Raw genomic sequence first — 16,835 nt, forward strand, 5'->3', positions numbered from 1 at the left:
TCATAATAAGAGAAATGTGAATTCAAATGATAATAGGAGAGTTCCCATTGTGGTGCAGCAGACTCGAATCTGACTAGGAACCCATGAGGTTGTGGGTTCGATCCCTGGCTCGCTCAGTGGGTTAAGGATCCGGTGTTGCCGAGAGCTGTGGTGGAGGTCGCAGATGTGGCTCAGATCTGGCGTTGCTGTAGCTGTGGCTGTGGCCAGTAGCTGTAGCTCCTATTTGCCCCCCTAGCCTGGGAATCTCCATATGCCACGGGTGTGGCCCAAAAAAGACAAAAGCCAACAGAAAAAAAAAATAAACTAATATAGTATATTAAGTTACCTCAGAAGAATGGCAGCGTGAAGAACAAGAAAGCGTTCTAAGTTTTGACATGGAAGTGACCTCTTATGTTGCAGTATGAAAAAAAAACTCGGTACAGAAAACTTAAAATCTGCTACGACCTACAGGAAAAGGACAAGAAGGTTAGACATGCATTTACTTGTGAAAGTTTATTGCAAAGAGGCTGATAACCTTGACTGATTAGGGTAGAGGACATGCGTGCTTGGGGCTGAGAGGCAGGGAGATGCTAAGTGAACACCCCTTTGTACTTTTTGAGCTTTGAGTCACGTGAATGTGCGTCCACTTAAAAAAAAAAAAAGCACACAAGAGACTATGCATTACAGAAGTATTTCTATCGATTTCATTTCTTTTTCCAGGCTTATTGTTCCCCATACGATGGCGGTACCAGAGTCCATTTTACTATTGCCAGTTCAGTGTGTTTCAGCAAACACTGCTGACGCCCACAAGCTTTCATACTGCGCGGAACCCAGGAGAAGCAAAAGTGAGTAAGTGATGCTGGGAATGTGGTCCCTGTCTAGAAGGATCTCACCTTAGTGGGGGAGACAGACATACAAACAAAGTACCACCCTGGGGTGGGGATTGAGTGTGCAGTAACAGAGGTGCCCAGGGTGAGAGCAGGAGAGAGGAAAGCCCATTAGCTCTGATGGGGGTAGTGGGGAAGGGCGGAATCTTCAGGAAAGACGTCTGTGAAAAACTGGATCTAACCAGCATTTACAAGGCCGGATAGAATTTTCCAGGACCAAGGACGGCAAGCGAACAACATGGTGAGCTCTGGGAAACGCAGGGCTCCCGCCCGAAGTGGAGAGCCAGAGATGAGGACGAGGTGCGGTGGGCGGAGGGCGGGACAGGTGAGCAAGGGCGTTTGGATTTTTATCCTGCGGGCAGAAGGGAGGCAGAGGCTTTGAAGCCCGAAAGGAACGAGCCCCAGAGTCTGGCACAGGGAAGGAAGGCACAGCAAGCAGCTGGTCAGATTAATTCGGTGGTTGGAATGGGACCAGTCTCAGACCTTCCTCAGATGCTGCTGCGACCTGGTTCCTTGGCTTTTCGTCCTCGTTTGCGACCTATGCACGACCCCTGGCCGAGGTGAGCTAACTTCTGCGACACGCGCGGGTGCGTGCGTGCGTGTAGAGAGAGACGACTTCCAGCGACACACACTGTCTGTCCCCTGTGCCAGGTGTCAATTCCTTCCTCCAGCACGTTTTCTGTCCCACTCCTCATCAGCTCCGCCTGCCATCATCTTCCCCAGGGGCTGCGCCCCCTGCCCGCCCCCGCCAGGACCCCGCCTTCTCGGTCAGGGCTGAGCTCCGGGCTGGGCGGAGCTGGGGACCCCAGGGCGGGGCAGGGCGGGGCTGGTTGGAGACCTGCCACTCACACCCCGAACCTCCGCAAGGCCCGGGAGGGGCGGGGTCTCCCGCCAGGTTATTTGGGGCGTCCACTCGGCTTCCCCCCAGAAAGGCCGAAACTGCCTTCTGCAAGATGGGTCTCTACCGCGTCCGCGTGTCCACTGGGTCGTCGTTCTACGCAGGTTCCCAAAACCAGGTGCAGCTCTGGCTGGTGGGCCAGCACGGGGAGGCGGCTCTCGGATGGTGCCTGCGGCCGGCGCGGGGCAAGGTGAGCTGGCCGGAGCCCCGCGGGGTGGGAGCGCCCCCGCCCCGGGCCCGAGGTCGCAAGTTCCCGGGAAGAGACGCGCCCCGGCCGACCTCCAGCTCCACCCAGGGGTTCAGGGCGCACGGCCCCGGGCAGAGCGCGCTCGGAGACCCCTGGGTAAAGCGCTTTAGGGCGCAGCGACGTGGCGCACGGTAGGCACTCAATAAACGTTCCCGCCTCCCGGCGTCTTTGTAATTGGGATTGTCTTGCTTGGCCTTCGCGCCAGAACTCTGCCTTTTCTTGAAACGCAGGGGTCCTTGGAGCGTCCTCCATCTCCCCGTTTCCACTTTTTAAAAGTTGCTATTTTATTTTCCTTTTTAGGGCCGCACCTGCAGCATAGGGGTAAAATCGGAGCCACAGCCACAGCCACTCCAGATCCGAGCTGCATCTGTGACCTACACCACAGCTCATGGCAGCATCAGATCCTTAACCCACTGAGCGAGGCCAGGGATGGAACCCGGATCCTCAAGGATCCTAGTCAGGTTCCTTAACCGCTGAGCCACAGAGAGAACTCCCTAAACGTTGCTGTTTACAGCATCTCTACAGTTTCTAGATCTCCGACCTCGCGGGCTTTATCTCCGGGATGGGTGGGGGGTGGGGACCGGGAGAAGGGTGGGAGAAGAAGCCAAGCGATGAGAGAAGTGTAAACTTCCCGGTCCGTTCCCCTCTCCCATTGCATCTTCCTATTATTCGCCCCTGGCATCTGTAACTTGTTTCGTCCGCCGACTCGATTCCCGTCTCCCGTCCAGCTCTCTCTCCAGGACCCGCAGACCCGATGTCTGTCCCATGGACACTTCAGAGGACGGTGCTGAAGTGAGGTCGTTCCCTCTTCCCAGCTCCCAGACCTCTTCCCTTTCTGCTCCAAGGGCGCTCGCGCCCTCCGCACCCGCACCTCCTGCAACCAAGAAGGGAGCTCTGTCAAGGGCATCTCCTAGACGTCGCCCGCATCCGTGATCTGATGTCCGTCCGCCCTGACCACCAAGATCCCCTTGAACCTGTCACCTTCTTCCTCTTCACCCGCGTCGCTGCTTGCGCTCCTGCCCTTCCAGACCCTCCTGCCGTCGGCGCGATTTCTTCCCACCCGCCACACAGTCCCCCGGCTGACGGCGTATGAGTGGCTTCCGCTAGTTCGCAGCACCCATCCAAAGCTCTCGGCTCAGCCTTCCAGACTTCACCATCTGCTCCTGCTTGTCTTCCCCCACTTCGCGATCAGCGCTCCAGCTCCACGACTCCGCTCTCCTGCCCCCCCCCCACCTTTCCCACTCTCCCACTCTCCCTGGCTAAACCCTTTCCACCCGGGGGTCTCGGTTTAGATGCCATGTCCTCCCGGAAACCTGCCCCAGGCCAGGTGGGGCTTCTGTCCGCACTCGGCTTTGGTGACAGGATTAATTGCCTGGTCATCAGGGCGTCTCCGGGCTCAAATGCGCGCGCTCGCCCAGGGCACCCTGTGGGTGCCGGGTGCCCGGCCCAGCGCTCTCTCCGCACCATCAGTGACTACCGGGAGGAAAGGCGAAGGAAGGAATGCCCTCTCCATCTTCCTTCCCCCACCTCGCCCGGGGCCGAGAAACTCAAAGACCGAGGAACGGGTCGTGGGGCCACCTGCGCCCTGGCCCCGTCTCTCCCTGGCTCCTGTTGCGCCGCTTTCCCAGAGGCTCAGAGGGAAGGGCGTCCAGGGCTCAGTCCAAGGACCCCTTCCGGGGAGCCCCACCTTGCTGATTCTCTTTTGTCGCTGGCAGGAGACGGAATTCAGTGTAGACGTGTCGGAGTACCTGGGGCCACTGCTGTTTGTGAAACTGCGCAAACGGCACCTCCTTCAGGATGACGCGTGGTTCTGCAATTGGATCTCCGTGCAGGGCCCGGGAGCAAATGGGGACGAGTTCAGGTTCCCCTGCTACCGCTGGGTGGAGGGCGACCGCATCCTGAGCCTCCCTGAGGGCACTGGTGAGCGCTTCTGGGTGTGAGAGGCCTCGGGGCACAAGAGGAACTGGGGGTGGGGGGAGCGGAGAAGAGGGCGCGCAGCGGGGGGGGGGGGGGGGGCGGTGGCGCCAGGCGAGGGGGTGGCGGCAGGCACCTGGAGGGCAACATCTTGAGGGCTTGGGGAAGAGGCCAGATTCTGGAGCTGGCACAGAGCAGCAAGGCTGGGGGGGGGGGTGTGTCGAGGGCCAGCGGGAAGGGCGGGCTGAGGGACCCTTTCAGGGACAGGGGAGAGAATCTCTTGAGGAGCCTTATGGCCTGTGCCCACCACCCTGCTTCTAGCCCGCACAGTGGTCGATGACCCTCAAGGCCTGTTCAAGAAACACAGGGAGGAGGAGCTGGCAGAGAGAAGGAAGCTGTATCGGTCAGTCCTATTCCTGGCCCCCTGACTCCTGACCCCACAGTGAGATGCTGACCCTTCCCCAGGACCAATGCCTGGCTTCATTTCCGTGGCAGGTGGGGTAACTGGAAGGATGGGTTAATTCTAAATATAGCCAGCACCGGCATACATGACCTCCCAGTGGACGAGAGATTTCTGGAGGACAAAAGAATTGACTTTGAGGCTTCACTGGCCAAGGGGTAAGAATAAGTCACACTGGGTGACAGGGAGCTGTCCTGGTCCAGCGGAGGCCAGTGGGCTTATGGACATCATAGGGCTGGAGCAGCCTGGGGTTTGATGCTGGAATAACTCTCAAATTCTTTGCCTATCCTTTCCTGAAGGCTGGCAGACCTAGCTGTCAAAGACTCTTTAAATGTTCTGATGAGCTGGAACAGCCTGGATAGCTTCAACAGGATTTTCTGGTGTGGCCAGAGCAAGCTGGCTGGTGAGTACCCCTACTCACTGTTTCTCCTAGGACCCTTAGCCCCAGACCCTAACCACTCTAGGGAACCGGGGTTGGGAGACCAGGGGTCTGGGTCCTTCTGGTAGGCTGGGGTCAAGTGGGGATGGTTTGGTGGGGGTTGAAAGGACCAGGAGCTAAGATCCACAGCAAGCTCTGTAACTGCCACCCCCAGAGCGGGTGCGGGACTCCTGGAAGGAGGATGCCTTATTTGGGTACCAGTTTCTCAACGGCACGAACCCCATGTTGCTGCGGCACTCCGTTGAGCTTCCTGCCCGCCTGAAGTTCCCTCCAGGGATGGAGGAGCTGCAGGCCCAGCTGGAGAAGGAGCTCCAGGTACGGACAAAAGGGCCCTAAGGAGACCACACAGCAAAAGGCGGTGGGGTCCACTGTGGGCCTAAAAGGCTTCTACAGCGAAACTCTTGAGTGATCCTGGAGGGGTGCAACCCCCTGGCCTCCCTCCCCTAATGAGAATAGCGTGCGTGCTATGGAGGGCGAGTGTGTGATGGGTGACAAAGTCCAAATGAAGAGCTGTGATTGGTGCTTGAGATTTAGGGAGAGTGGGAGAAAGAGAGTCAGAGTCGGGGTTGGGCTTGTTGATGGGGAGTCAGCCTGGAACAACTGAGAGAGACAACTCATGGGATTTAGGGCGAGACAGACTTGAGTCTGAATCCTGGCTCTGCTGTTCATGAGCTGTGTGACTTCAGGCAAGACATCTATCCTCTCTGATCCTCTGTTTCCTCTTGTATAAAACTGAGGCTAATTTGTGTGCCTTTAAGAATTATATGAGGCAATGAGTACATGGTCCACTACCAGGTAAAGAGCAGGTGCTGGAGACAGGTTAGTTTCTTTCTTCCTCTCGGGAGTCAGGGTGGGGAAAGGATGCCTTACACTGACAGCAGCCCTTGCCCTCATCCAGGGAGGCACCCTATTTGAAGCTGACTTCTCCCTGCTGGATGGGATCAAGGCCAATGTCATCCTGTGTAGCCAGCAGTACCTGGCCGTCCCTCTGGTTATGCTGAAACTGCAGCCTGATGGAAAACTCTTGCCCATGGTCATCCAGGTGAGAGGACCCAGGATTTCCGTTCCCCAGTGGTTGGCCCTCTCAGCTCAGCTTCTCACTCCAGTTCTCTGTGTACCCCCTCTGCTGTGGCCTTGGGAGAGGCATGAAAGGAGAAAATGGGGAAAGGAGGAGAGTTGTCATCCAGCTCAAGAGACAAACTAGACCAGGCGCATGTGAACAAGCCCCAGTGCTGAGCAAGTCTCAGAGGATGGGGACCACCTGCAGGGCATCACTGGAGATGGGGCGAGCCTTGCAAGAGGGTCGGGACTCAGATTCTTCAAGCAGGAAAGAGGGCAGGACCTCCCCACCAGGGGAAGATGGGCTGGGCAGACAGGAGTCAGGAGATTCCCAGTAGACAGCTGGGCTGGCGTGTTGGGAGTATCTTGAGCTGAGAGGGTCAGGCTGTGGCGGGCGGTGGAGGCCCAGCTCCTCGGGAGCAGGAACACGGGAAGCTGGTGAAGGCTGTTGTGAAAGATGCTGCCGACACACAATATGGGCAAGTGTGTTGAGGATGGATTGGAGAAGGGGGATGCTGGAGACAGAGATGGCAAGCGGAAGCAATTGTCCTTGGAGGAGACGGGCTCAGAATTGGGGAGGTGGCTGGGGGGTGGTGAGGAAAGATGGGAGGGAACAGAGGAAAGTTAAACTGGCCTGGATTCGAGGCAAGCGGGAAAGGAGAGGCAGGGAAGGCACCTGCAGAAATGGCACAAAGAAAGAAGAAAAGATCCCCATGGGGGCTTTTCTCTCGCTAATGCAGAGACACTTGTAACGCGTCTGTCCACACTGAGGGACTAAAAGGGGGAAATGGAGCTTGGAGAAGGCAGTGGAAGAGCCGTTCCTGCAGAGCTCAGCCTCCTGCCTCGTGTTAATGGGCTGGGGGGGGGTGGGAAAGGGAGGGCGAGGGGGGCAGCGGCAGATGGAGGAAGCTGGGTGGCTTCAGAGAAAGAGAGAAGAGCTTAAAGATGCAAGGGAAGGGGGGGTCTGTTGTGAGCTGGCCTCACCCCCCTCTTCCCTGCACCCTTGTCTCTGCTCCAGCTCCAACTGCCCCATGAGGGGTCCCCCCTGCCACCGCTTTTCCTGCCCACGGATCCACCGATGGTTTGGCTCCTGGCCAAATGCTGGGTCCGCAGCTCAGACTTCCAGCTTCATGAGCTGCACTCTCACCTCCTGAGGGGACACTTGATGGCTGAGGTCATTGCTGTGGCCACCATGAGGTGCCTTCCATCCATACACCCTATCTTCAAGGTAACACCTTAGCCCTGTCCCTCCTGCCTGGCCCGCTCTCTGCCCCACTGTGCGGTCTCAGCTCTGGAGGCACCTTCTTGGTGGAACCTCGTCATTTGGGGAGAACCAACCAATGAAAGACAAATGAGCGAGGGAGTCAGAGCGTGGCTTGCTCTGCATTTTCAACAGGGTGATATCACTTCCCAAGGAAGTGAAAATGATTCACTGGTAGGGTGGGGAGTGGTGTGAGGGTGAGGGGGTGGGGTCCAGAAGTTTTACTCTTTTTATGTATAAAGCACGTATATAGATATGGTACCTAACAGTTATATGGTAGACCCAAAGCACCAACATTTCATGGGGCAGGTGAGAGTAGGGAAAAACATCCTAAAAGCCTCTCTAGAGAAGTGATAATGAAAAGAGAAACACTGAGCTTGACCTTGAACCATCTTACATGAAAAGGAGAATGATTCTTTCAATTATCAAAGAGCACGAAGTCCGAGGTGTCGAGGGCCACTGGGCTTCCGTCTCTACTTTTCCTGCAGACTCGGTACCTTCCCTGCTTTTCAGCCCCTCTTTCTTGCAGGGACCGGCCACAGCTGTCTTCTGACCCTGCCCTTCCCCGCTCTTCCCCCTCTAGCTTCTCATTCCCCACTTCCGATACACGATGGAAATTAACGTCCGGGCCAGGAATGGGCTGGTCTCCGATTTGGGAATTTTTGACCAGGTATGAGGACGGAGAAGGGGACTCTGGAGTTCATGCTCCCTTGGCCTCTGGCCTCAGAGCAGGTGGATGTGCCTGACCCCGCCTGCCCTTGCTCCTCAGGTGGTGAGCACAGGTGGGGGTGGCCACGTGGAGCTGCTCAGGCGAGCAGCAGCCTTGCTAACCTACAGCTCATTCTGCCCCCCTGATGACCTGGCTGACCGGGGGCTCCTGGGAGTCGAGTCTTCTTTCTATGCCCAAGATGCCCTGCGGCTCTGGGAAGTCATCTCTCGGTGAGGCAGCCCGGCCTGCGGAGCTGGGCTCGGGGAGGAGGCTGGGAGAACAGGAGGGCTGTGCCCCGGCTGGGGGGCTGTGGGTCCTGGCCAGCGCAGGCAAGGAGCAGGGGGCCTGCAGGGTTTCTGCCCACCTCAGCTCCCTCGGCCTGACCCCTCCCCTGGCAGCTACGTGGAGGGAATTGTGAGTCTCCACTACAAGACGGACGAGTCTGTGAAGGAGGATCTTGAGCTGCAGGCTTGGTGTCGAGAGTTCACTGAGATTGGGCTGCTGGGGGCCCAGGACCGAGGTAAGATGGGCCTCGAGACTCCCACGCAAGATTCCTCCCTCGAACTTCCCCAGAATCCTCTCTACTGCTCTGGAACCTTCCAGAAGCCTTTCCAACCCCTAGGGAAACACCCAAAGCCTTCCCAGATTCCCTCTCCTCTCAGCTAGAGACAGGTCCCCATATTGTGCACAGAGAGCCCCTCTAGGTCCCAGAACCAGTGGGACCAGTGGTTGCTCATAGATGTTTATTTAACCGTCGGCTCTCTGGGGGGGGGAAATGCCCTGATTTGGAGCATGCGCCCATTTCCACACTGATGACAGCCACCTGGCTAAACATCTGAACGTCTGACACCATTGAGTCTCGAGAGCCAGTATGGGCCACACCCAGTACCTACCGAGTGGGTCCCTCCCCGGAGATCTCCACACTTCCGCCACCTCAACCCATGTGCGCGTCACTTCCCGTGATAGTCACCGAGAGTCCTGGGCACCCCTTCTCACCTCTCCTTTCACCTCCCTCAGTCCCTCAGAGCTCTGCCTCTGTGCCTGGCCGCCCAGCTTCTAACTCCCGTACCCCTCGCAGGGTTTCCTGTCTCCCTACAGTCCAAGGAGCAGCTCTGCCACTTTGTCACCATGTGTATCTTCACCTGCACTGGCCAGCACTCCTCCAACCACCTGGGCCAGGTGCTTAGCAGGAGGGGGCAGCTGGGCACTTGCAGCTGGAGTGGGGGAGGGGCTGCGTGCAGGTGGGCTAAGGGGTTTTCAGCCTTCGCCGACATCGACTCTAGATATCCGCCCCTCCTTAGCTGGACTGGTACTCGTGGGTCCCTAACGCGCCCTGCACGATGCGGCTGCCCCCGCCGACCACCAAGGATGCGACGCTGGAGACGGTGATGGCAACCCTGCCCAACTTCCATCAGGCTTCTCTCCAGATGTCCATCACTTGGCAGCTGGGCAGATGCCAGCCCACTATGGTGAGAGCCGGGTGCCTGGGTCCCCGCGGCAGGGGGTGGCTGCGGGGAGAGGTGGCACTGCAAACGGAGGGTCAGCCAAGCTCTCCGCTGCCTTTTTCCTCTCTGGCCCAGGTGGCTCTAGGTCAGCATGAGGAGGAATACTTTTCAGGCCCTGGGCCCAAGGCTGTGCTGACAAAGTTCAGGGAGGAGCTGGCTGCCCTGGACAAGGACATCGAGGTCCGGAATGCCAAGCTGGCCCTGCCCTACGAATACCTGCGGCCCAGCCGGGTGGAAAACAGTGTGGCCATCTGAGCAGCCCCAGCCTTGGGCTGTTTGAGCCCCTTCTGGCCAGGCCACCCCCGTCCATTCTTTAGCGCTTCCAGTTTGGCCCGCCCTAAACCCCATCCTCTTCCCAACTCGCACCCTCCCGAGAGAGTCGCCCTCTCACGGTCTGTGCCCACTGCAAGTGCATTTTACTCTAGACGCACCACCCAGGGACCTCATTCCCTTTCTTCCTTTCCCCCTCCCTTCCTGCATCCAGGCCTCCCAGAGGGCAGGTAATAGCCGCATTTATTCGAAAGGATCCAGAACAGAACAGGGTAACAGTAGGTGTTACTCCCCACTTTTTATGAGTCGACTATGATTTTGAACCTAAAGTGAGTGTAATGACAAGAAAGAGGTACTTCAGACTAATGAAAGAAAAGACTTGAGGCCAAACTATCCCACATCGAGTATTGGCAAAAGAAGAGAGAGCCCAGCTTTCTAACCAGATGGGATTCACCGCGTGTCCTGAAACCAGACACGACATGAAGCAAACCACTGACGCAGCCAAGTCCTCGAGATTTTCATTCCGTGGCTCAGTAGAAAACGATAGACGGAAGAAAGCTGGTTCAGTGGCAGAAGCTGCTCCCAGCTAGAGGTATTTGGCGTCAGGGTTTTGCCCAAGGGATTCAGAACTATAACTCACTTGTTGGCTTGGGGAAGCTCCCAAATTGAAATGATTTTACAAATACTAAAAAAAATCTCATTATTTCAGAGTTCTTCAATGGTGCAGTGGGTTGGGTCACTGTTGGTGTGGGTTCAATCTCTGTGTGACCAAAAAAAAAAAAAAAACAAAAAACAAAAAAAAAAACCCTCATTATTTTAATAAGGGACAACAAAGGAATAACAAAATCCAACTTCTGTATCTGATTAAAGTTTTGGACAAATAAGCTTGGAAGTTTGATTTCTTCACACGATCGTCTGCGAAACTTGTTAGTTTACACAGGTCAGAACTGTTTCCTTTACAGCGTGACCAAAGTTGCTTCTTGCCTCAATTCTATGTCATCTGACAGATGACCTATGGGTGATGCTTGGTCTGGTTCTTGAAGGAAGAATAGGAAATGAACCCTTGAGAGTTGGAAGTAGAGTTTAATGCTGGGATCTAGGAGAGCCCAAAGGAGGTAAGAGAGAGCATGGCACAGCTTCATACCAGAGTAATGCAGACTTGGCAGTGGTGCAGCCCGGGGAGGGATGGGGCTAGGAGAGAGCCGTGGGAAGGGGAGGGCTCAAGAAGAACGGGCTTCATGCCAGGAAATTAGGCTTGACCCTTACTTATTTATTTTTATTTTATTTGTATGTCTTTTGTCTTTTGAGGGCTGCATCCACAGCATATGGAGGTTCCCAGGCTAGGGGACGAATTGAGGCTACAGCTGCCAGCCTGCACCACGGCCACAGCAACGCAGGATCCGAGACACGTCTACGACCTACACCACAGCTCATAGCAATGCTGGATCCTCAACCCACTGAGCGAAGCCAGGGATGGAACCCGCATCCTCATGGATACCAGTCGGGCTCATTAACCCCTGAGCCATGATGGGAACTCCAGTTTGACCTTTAGGAAACAGCCAGTGATGGATTATAAAAGGGTATAACAGGTTCCTGGAAGTCACAGAGCTACCCTTTCTCATTGGCGGCCACACACTTTCTCTTTGGGGAGACACCCTCATTATCGGTTCCTTACCAATGCATTTTTTTCATCTCGTAGCTTTTCTCCTCAGTCCCCAACAGGGAAAACTACAAATCTCCTTGTTTTTTGGAAATGAGTCTTTTCAAGCCACAGGCGTATCACAAACAGGCCTATGGGGAGAAAAAACCAAGATATATGGTCTTGATGGTCTCTAAGACATGAAACCATGCCTTTCTTCCTTTTTTTTTTTTTTTTTTTTTTTTTTTTTTTTTGTCTTTTTGTCCTTTTAGGGCCACACCTGTAGCATATGGAGGTTCCCAGGCTAGGGGTCTAAATCGGAGCTACAGCTGCCAGCCTACATCACAGCCACAGCAATGCCAGATTTGAGCCGCGTCTGTGACCTATACCACAGCTCACGGCAATGCCAGATCCTTAACCCACTGAGCAAGGCCAAGGATCGAACCCGCAACCTCGTGGTTCCTAGTCGGATTCGTTTCGCTGTGCCACAACAGGAACCCCTGAAACCATGCCTCTTAAATTCCAATGAAGTTGCAGGAAATAAAAAATGAGGTCCTGATGAGCTACATTACTTTTAGGTAAGTAAGCTAGGAGTGGAATTTCAGGCTCCTGTGTTAACTCCACTGTTAACTTTTTGGAGAATTCATTCCCCAAATGGTGTACACAATGGCTATACCATTTATGTTCCTACCAGAAACTTCTCCACATCTGAACCAACACTTGTGATTCTCTTCTTTTTTTAATTAGAGCCATCCTGGTGAATGTGAGGTGGGACCTCACGCTGGTTTTAATTTGCATTTCCCTAATGACTAATGGTATTATCTTTTCACATGCTTATTTTCCATTTGTGTATCTTCTTCCTGGAAATGTCTATTTAAGACCTTGGCGCATTTTTTAATTGGGTTGCTCGTCTTTTTATTGTAAGAGTCCTCTGTATATTTTGATTACTAGAGCCTTATTAGAGACACAATTTGCAAATATTTTCTCTCATTCTGTAGGCTGTATTTTTACTTTTCTGATAATGTCTTTTAATGCAACTTTTTTCTCCAAAAGGTTTTGTCTTAGTTTTTGAAGGATATCTTTTTTTTTTTCTTTTTAGGGCCATACCTGTGGCATATGGAAGTTCCTAGGCTAGGGGTTGAATTGGAGCTGCAGGTGCTGGAATTGGAGCCACACCAATGTGGAGTCCAAGCCATATCTGCAACCTGTACCACAGCTCAAGGCAATGCTGGATCCTTAACCCACTGAGTGTGGCCAGGGACTGAACCCCTATCCTCATGGATACTAATCGGATTCTTAATCCACTGAGCCACAACAGGAACTCTGATAACTTTTTCATTGCTTTAAAGATGTCTTTCCACCACCTTCTGACATATAATATCTGATAAGCCTGTGATAATTTTTATTATTTATTACATTGTATATAACGTCTTTTCTCTGAATGCCTTCAAGCTTCTGTCGTTCTACAATTTGATTATGATGTGCCTTTGTGTCAGCTGTGTGTGTATGTTTAGCCTGTCTAGGATTTATTGAATTCTGGGATCGGAAAATTTTTAGTTTTTATCCAATTTGGAAACATTTCAGCCACTACATTTTCAAAAAAATTTTGTTCTACTTTTCTATCCTTCTGGGACTCCCACCATATCTGTGTTAGACCTTTTGATATTATTCCACAGATTATTGAGGCTCTGTATATTTTTTTCCCTCTGTACGATTCATTTGGTTAGGTTCTGTTGCTATGTTTTAAGGTCTCCGATCTTTTTTCTGCAATGTCTAATCTGCTGTTAATCCCATCCAGTAAAATTTTTATTTCAGATTTTTTTTCTTTAATTCTAGGCATTCATTTGGTTCTCATTCATATCATTGTTTTCTCTCCTCATTATATTCCTTTTTCCTACAAATACTTGAAATATTTTACCCACCAATACTTACTGATTTCCCTACCTTTTTGAGCCAAGAAATATTTTAACAGTATATTTGTTTTGTTGGAGTTGGAGTTTTGTTGCTTCCCTTCACAGCAACTGGAAGTATAAGAATGGTCCTTTTACATAGGCAGACCTCGTTTTATTTGCACTTAGCTTTATTGTGCTTTGCAGGTAGTGTGCTTTAAAAACTGAAGGTTTGGAGTTCCCCCTGTGATGCAGCTCATCTGTTTTCCTCCTCTTAGGCCGATAACCATTCTGCATTTCCTACATAGAGTAGTTTTATCCCATATTTTGACAAATATTATTTTCAAAATTTCCTCGGATAGTCTTCTGTCTTCTCTTTCATATCATCTTTGTGATCAGCTTATATATAATCCTCTCAGATTCATTTCATAGTAGCAACTCTTTCAATTATTGACATGCAGATGTAAAATACTACCTGCTTTGTCTTCCACTTGGTCATAACCCTATTCTGCTTTCTTCTTTTCCTATTGTAAAACCTGGACCTCCTAAGCCAGATTTACTAATGGAATTTCAGTGCTTGACCTTGAAACTCTAAGCTCTTCTCATTGCTGGTGCAAGAAATCTCTGCAAGATGAGAGAACATGCTTCCTCTTTCCTTGCAGCTGCAGAGAAAAGCAGATGGTGTTTTGCTTGATAAAGCTGTTCTTGTAGATATTCTTTTAAACAAAGTAGTCTTGTAAGTTACCAGAACTTAGATACTGTTGCTATGTATTATGAAAATATTTCTTAATGACTAGGACATTTCTAATTCTGGTTGGCTGATTTTAATGAATAAGGTGTTGTTCTGACCAAAATATTGACAATGGACATTTATATTTTTCAAGAAGTCTAAAATTTGTGAATTTCCTCTGTTAATGAAGGAGGGATCATTGGTACCTCCCCTCTCTCCTCCATGCACGAAGTAAAAATAAAATACTAGTTCTGCTAGACTTCTTATTTAAGATTTTCTAAGTCTTGTCTCATGTAAATTAACAAATGGTGCAATGATGCGGTTGGAATAAAATGAACTGATGGTGCATGGGGAACAGTATGATTCTACATACAAGCCAATGAAAGGAAGCTAAGTCTAACCGCTGCTGGGTATGACTGAGGAGTCTAACCACTTCTGCTACCCATCTCTTACCTCTTAGGAATAATGGGAAAGAGCTGTCTTGCTGAGAAAATCTATAGGGATGTTTTGTTTTAGGGTAGGTTAAACTGCTGTAAGGAAGAGACCCTACATATTCAATGGCTAAAACAGGATGTTTTGTTTCTCTTCAATGTACCAGTTCAAGGTAGTGTTTTTACTCAGTCACTCTACATCACAATTCAAGAGCCCAGGTTCTTTCCACATTGTTTTTCTTCCATTCCATAGGGTACTGTATTCCTCTATGTGATTGAAATTGGATTTTAACCAGCAGGAATGAGAAAAAGAATGTGACAGCACGGTGACTAGTTACTATTGTATTGCACACTTGAAATTTACTAAGATACATCTTAAACACTAAACCAACTACACTTCCATAAAAAAGAAATTTACTAAGAGGGTAGATCTTAATTGTTTTCCTTTTAAAAAGGTAACAGATGATGGGTATGTTAATTAGCTGGATGTGGTCATCATTTTACAACATACACATCTGTCAAAACATGTTGGGCACCTTAAATGAATACACTTTTTATATAATTTGTCAGTTATACCTCAATAGAGCGGGAAAACAGAGAATCTGAAGCAGAGACAGTCTAGTCTCAGGTGTTGAATCAGAAGAGGTAGCTCTCACATCTGTTTGCCCTTCTTTGGCAATGATTAAGGCACGTGGCCAAATCTAACTCCAAGGAGGCTGGCAAATACTGGTGGACTTGGTCAATCATGTGATAGCTTATACTTTTAGTTTTATGGAATAAGGACAAAGTGGCCCTTGAAGGATGGGTAGCAGTCTCTGCCACACACTGGAAAGCAAGATTATGCTTGCTGTCTTTTTGTTTTCTGCTGTTGATAATCATTTCTAACGGTTTTTGATGCACAGTGTTGGGTACGTAGCCATGGGATACAGGTGAAATTTTATCTGTGAATCAGTAGCCGAGCTCAGAGGACTGGTCTCTCTTGGAAAGAATGTTTCAAGCCTCAAAAGTTGGCTTTCCTTTCTTTAGGAGAATGAAGGTCAATTGAGTGAATTTCCCCCGAAGTGCTACTGGACCAAGAGGACAGAGTTTCTGAGAGGAAAAGCGGGACTCTTAAAAGACTGCATTGTCTCAGGGTAGAGAACTGCTGTCCTCTAGTAAGTAGTAAAATAGGGGTCAAGTTTGGGCTCAGGGTCATGCTCTCTATTCTGAATATATACATTTCCCCCTTCGCCCTCCTTGAAAGAAGAGATGCTGTATAGTCTGCCCTTGCCACCAAATTTATTATTTTCCTCATTGTTTAAATATGAGATTACTTTTCTCTTGAGTTAAAACCCATATGAATTTTTAAAATGTAGAGTGAAAATTCAAAGAGAATTCAAAGACCCTAGAGAAGACTCCAGACTTTCCAGTAATAAAAAATGGGAGGGAAGGGGATCAAGGTGGTGAGTAGGAGGGCAAGGAGCTCACCTCTCCCCATGTCACCTCAGAAGCCCCCATCTCCACACGGAGCAGTTCACACAGAAAAGTCACTGGAAACTGGCAGAAGAACTCCTATACAACCAAAGCCGCGAGAAAGATCTCCAGGTAGGACCAAAAAAAGAAAAAGAAAAAGAAAGACAAAAGGCTTTGGGTCAGGACCTGTGCCCCTGGGGGGTATGGGTAAGGTCCACCCTAGGGAGTGAGCAGGTTGAGTCATGCACGGCGCATCCCAGTCCTGGGGTCCTGCATGGAGGAGGCAAGCTCCCTTGCCTGCTGGAAGTCAATGATACAGATAGAGGGTCTAGAGAAGCCTAGACTCCACACATGAGGAGGACGCACATGCTGGCTTGCTGACAGGGCAGAAATCAGCTGCCATCTCACGGGCACTTCCCACTCTGAAGGGGCACACCCTCCTGCCCCACTCACTCCAAGATCCAAGTGGAGCCACGGAACCCATTGCACATGCACCAGTGATGCCACAAGGATATACAGTGACCGAGCACTGAATCCGGGGCAGAGGGGCGCTGGGTGGGAGTCCAGAGCATTTCATTTCCTAGTGGGGATGCTCCAGCTCTGCCAACTCCACACTGCAGCTGAGCCCTATATCTGGGAGGATTCTGTCACAGAGGCAGCCCCTGTTCTCAGATGGCAGCACGACCACCCCCGTTCCTTCAGCCACAGCATCCTGACCTCCAGCTCCAGCCTGGTCCACACCACATCCTTGGATCAGAGACAAACACAACAGAGGAGGAGAGCAACCTTGGGCTGCTTCTGAGCAGAACCGTGGATGCCTACACAGTTCGTGCGTAGGTTTTCTGTGACCGCACAGGCCTCCCTTGCTTCAAAAACTCTTCCTTTGGAGCAGGGCACACACTCAAGGGCAAAGGAGCCTGATCAAACCCAACTCTCAGGTTTTCTACTCCAACAACTGGGGGGCAGACCCCACCCCTGACAGGATGGTGACAGCCACAGAGCAAAGAGGAGGCCCCAGTATCCAGCACAGTGTCCTGATGCCACAGCTCCAATCACACCCCCATCA

The 16,835-nt window shown here is 51.4% G+C and overlaps 1 protein-coding gene and 1 long non-coding RNA gene across 4 annotated transcripts; one reads left to right on the top strand and one right to left on the bottom strand.

The window, feature by feature from the left end:
• Positions 1–477: 477 nt before the first annotated feature.
• Positions 478–3,829, bottom strand: LOC146398368 (uncharacterized). The gene is made up of 2 exons (XR_014821786.1): positions 3,699–3,829; positions 478–2,885 (listed from the first exon to the last, which is right to left on the bottom strand). It is a non-coding gene; the product is annotated as an uncharacterized LOC146398368 (long non-coding RNA).
• Positions 661–10,512, top strand: ALOX15 (arachidonate 15-lipoxygenase). Of its 3 annotated transcripts, XM_084982919.1 has the most exons (16): positions 661–828; positions 1,359–1,426; positions 1,869–1,954; positions 3,727–3,931; positions 4,247–4,328; positions 4,421–4,543; positions 4,685–4,788; positions 4,979–5,139; positions 5,723–5,866; positions 6,902–7,111; positions 7,728–7,814; positions 7,914–8,083; positions 8,252–8,373; positions 8,932–9,032; positions 9,155–9,322; positions 9,434–10,512. In XM_084982919.1, exons 1-16 carry the CDS (start codon positions 719–721, stop codon positions 9,611–9,613), a joined length of 2,121 nt encoding a protein of 706 aa, XP_084839045.1. In that variant the 5' UTR covers positions 661–718; the 3' UTR covers positions 9,614–10,512.
• The last annotated feature ends 6,323 nt before the right edge of the window (positions 10,513–16,835 follow it).

Source organism: Sus scrofa, chromosome 12, assembly GCF_054392235.1.
Source record: "Sus scrofa isolate SSC_HxYL_T2T_F1_AM1 chromosome 12, Sscrofa_HxYL_maternal_Yorkshire_Landrace_v2.0, whole genome shotgun sequence".
Lineage (NCBI taxonomy): Eukaryota > Metazoa > Chordata > Mammalia > Artiodactyla > Suidae > Sus > Sus scrofa.

Bases quoted from the DNA above. Each gene is read 5' to 3' on its own strand.
- ALOX15 (XM_084982920.1), top strand. From the start codon at position 3,304: ATGCCATGTCCTCCCGGAAACCTGCCCCAGGCCAGGTGGGGCTTCTGT. The intron at 4,544-4,684 runs GTAAGAATAAGT...CCTTTCCTGAAG, and splicing joins GAGGCTTCACTGGCCAAGGG to GCTGGCAGACCTAGCTGTCA. The intron at 8,084-8,251 runs GTGAGGCAGCCC...CTCCCCTGGCAG, and splicing joins CTCTGGGAAGTCATCTCTCG to CTACGTGGAGGGAATTGTGA.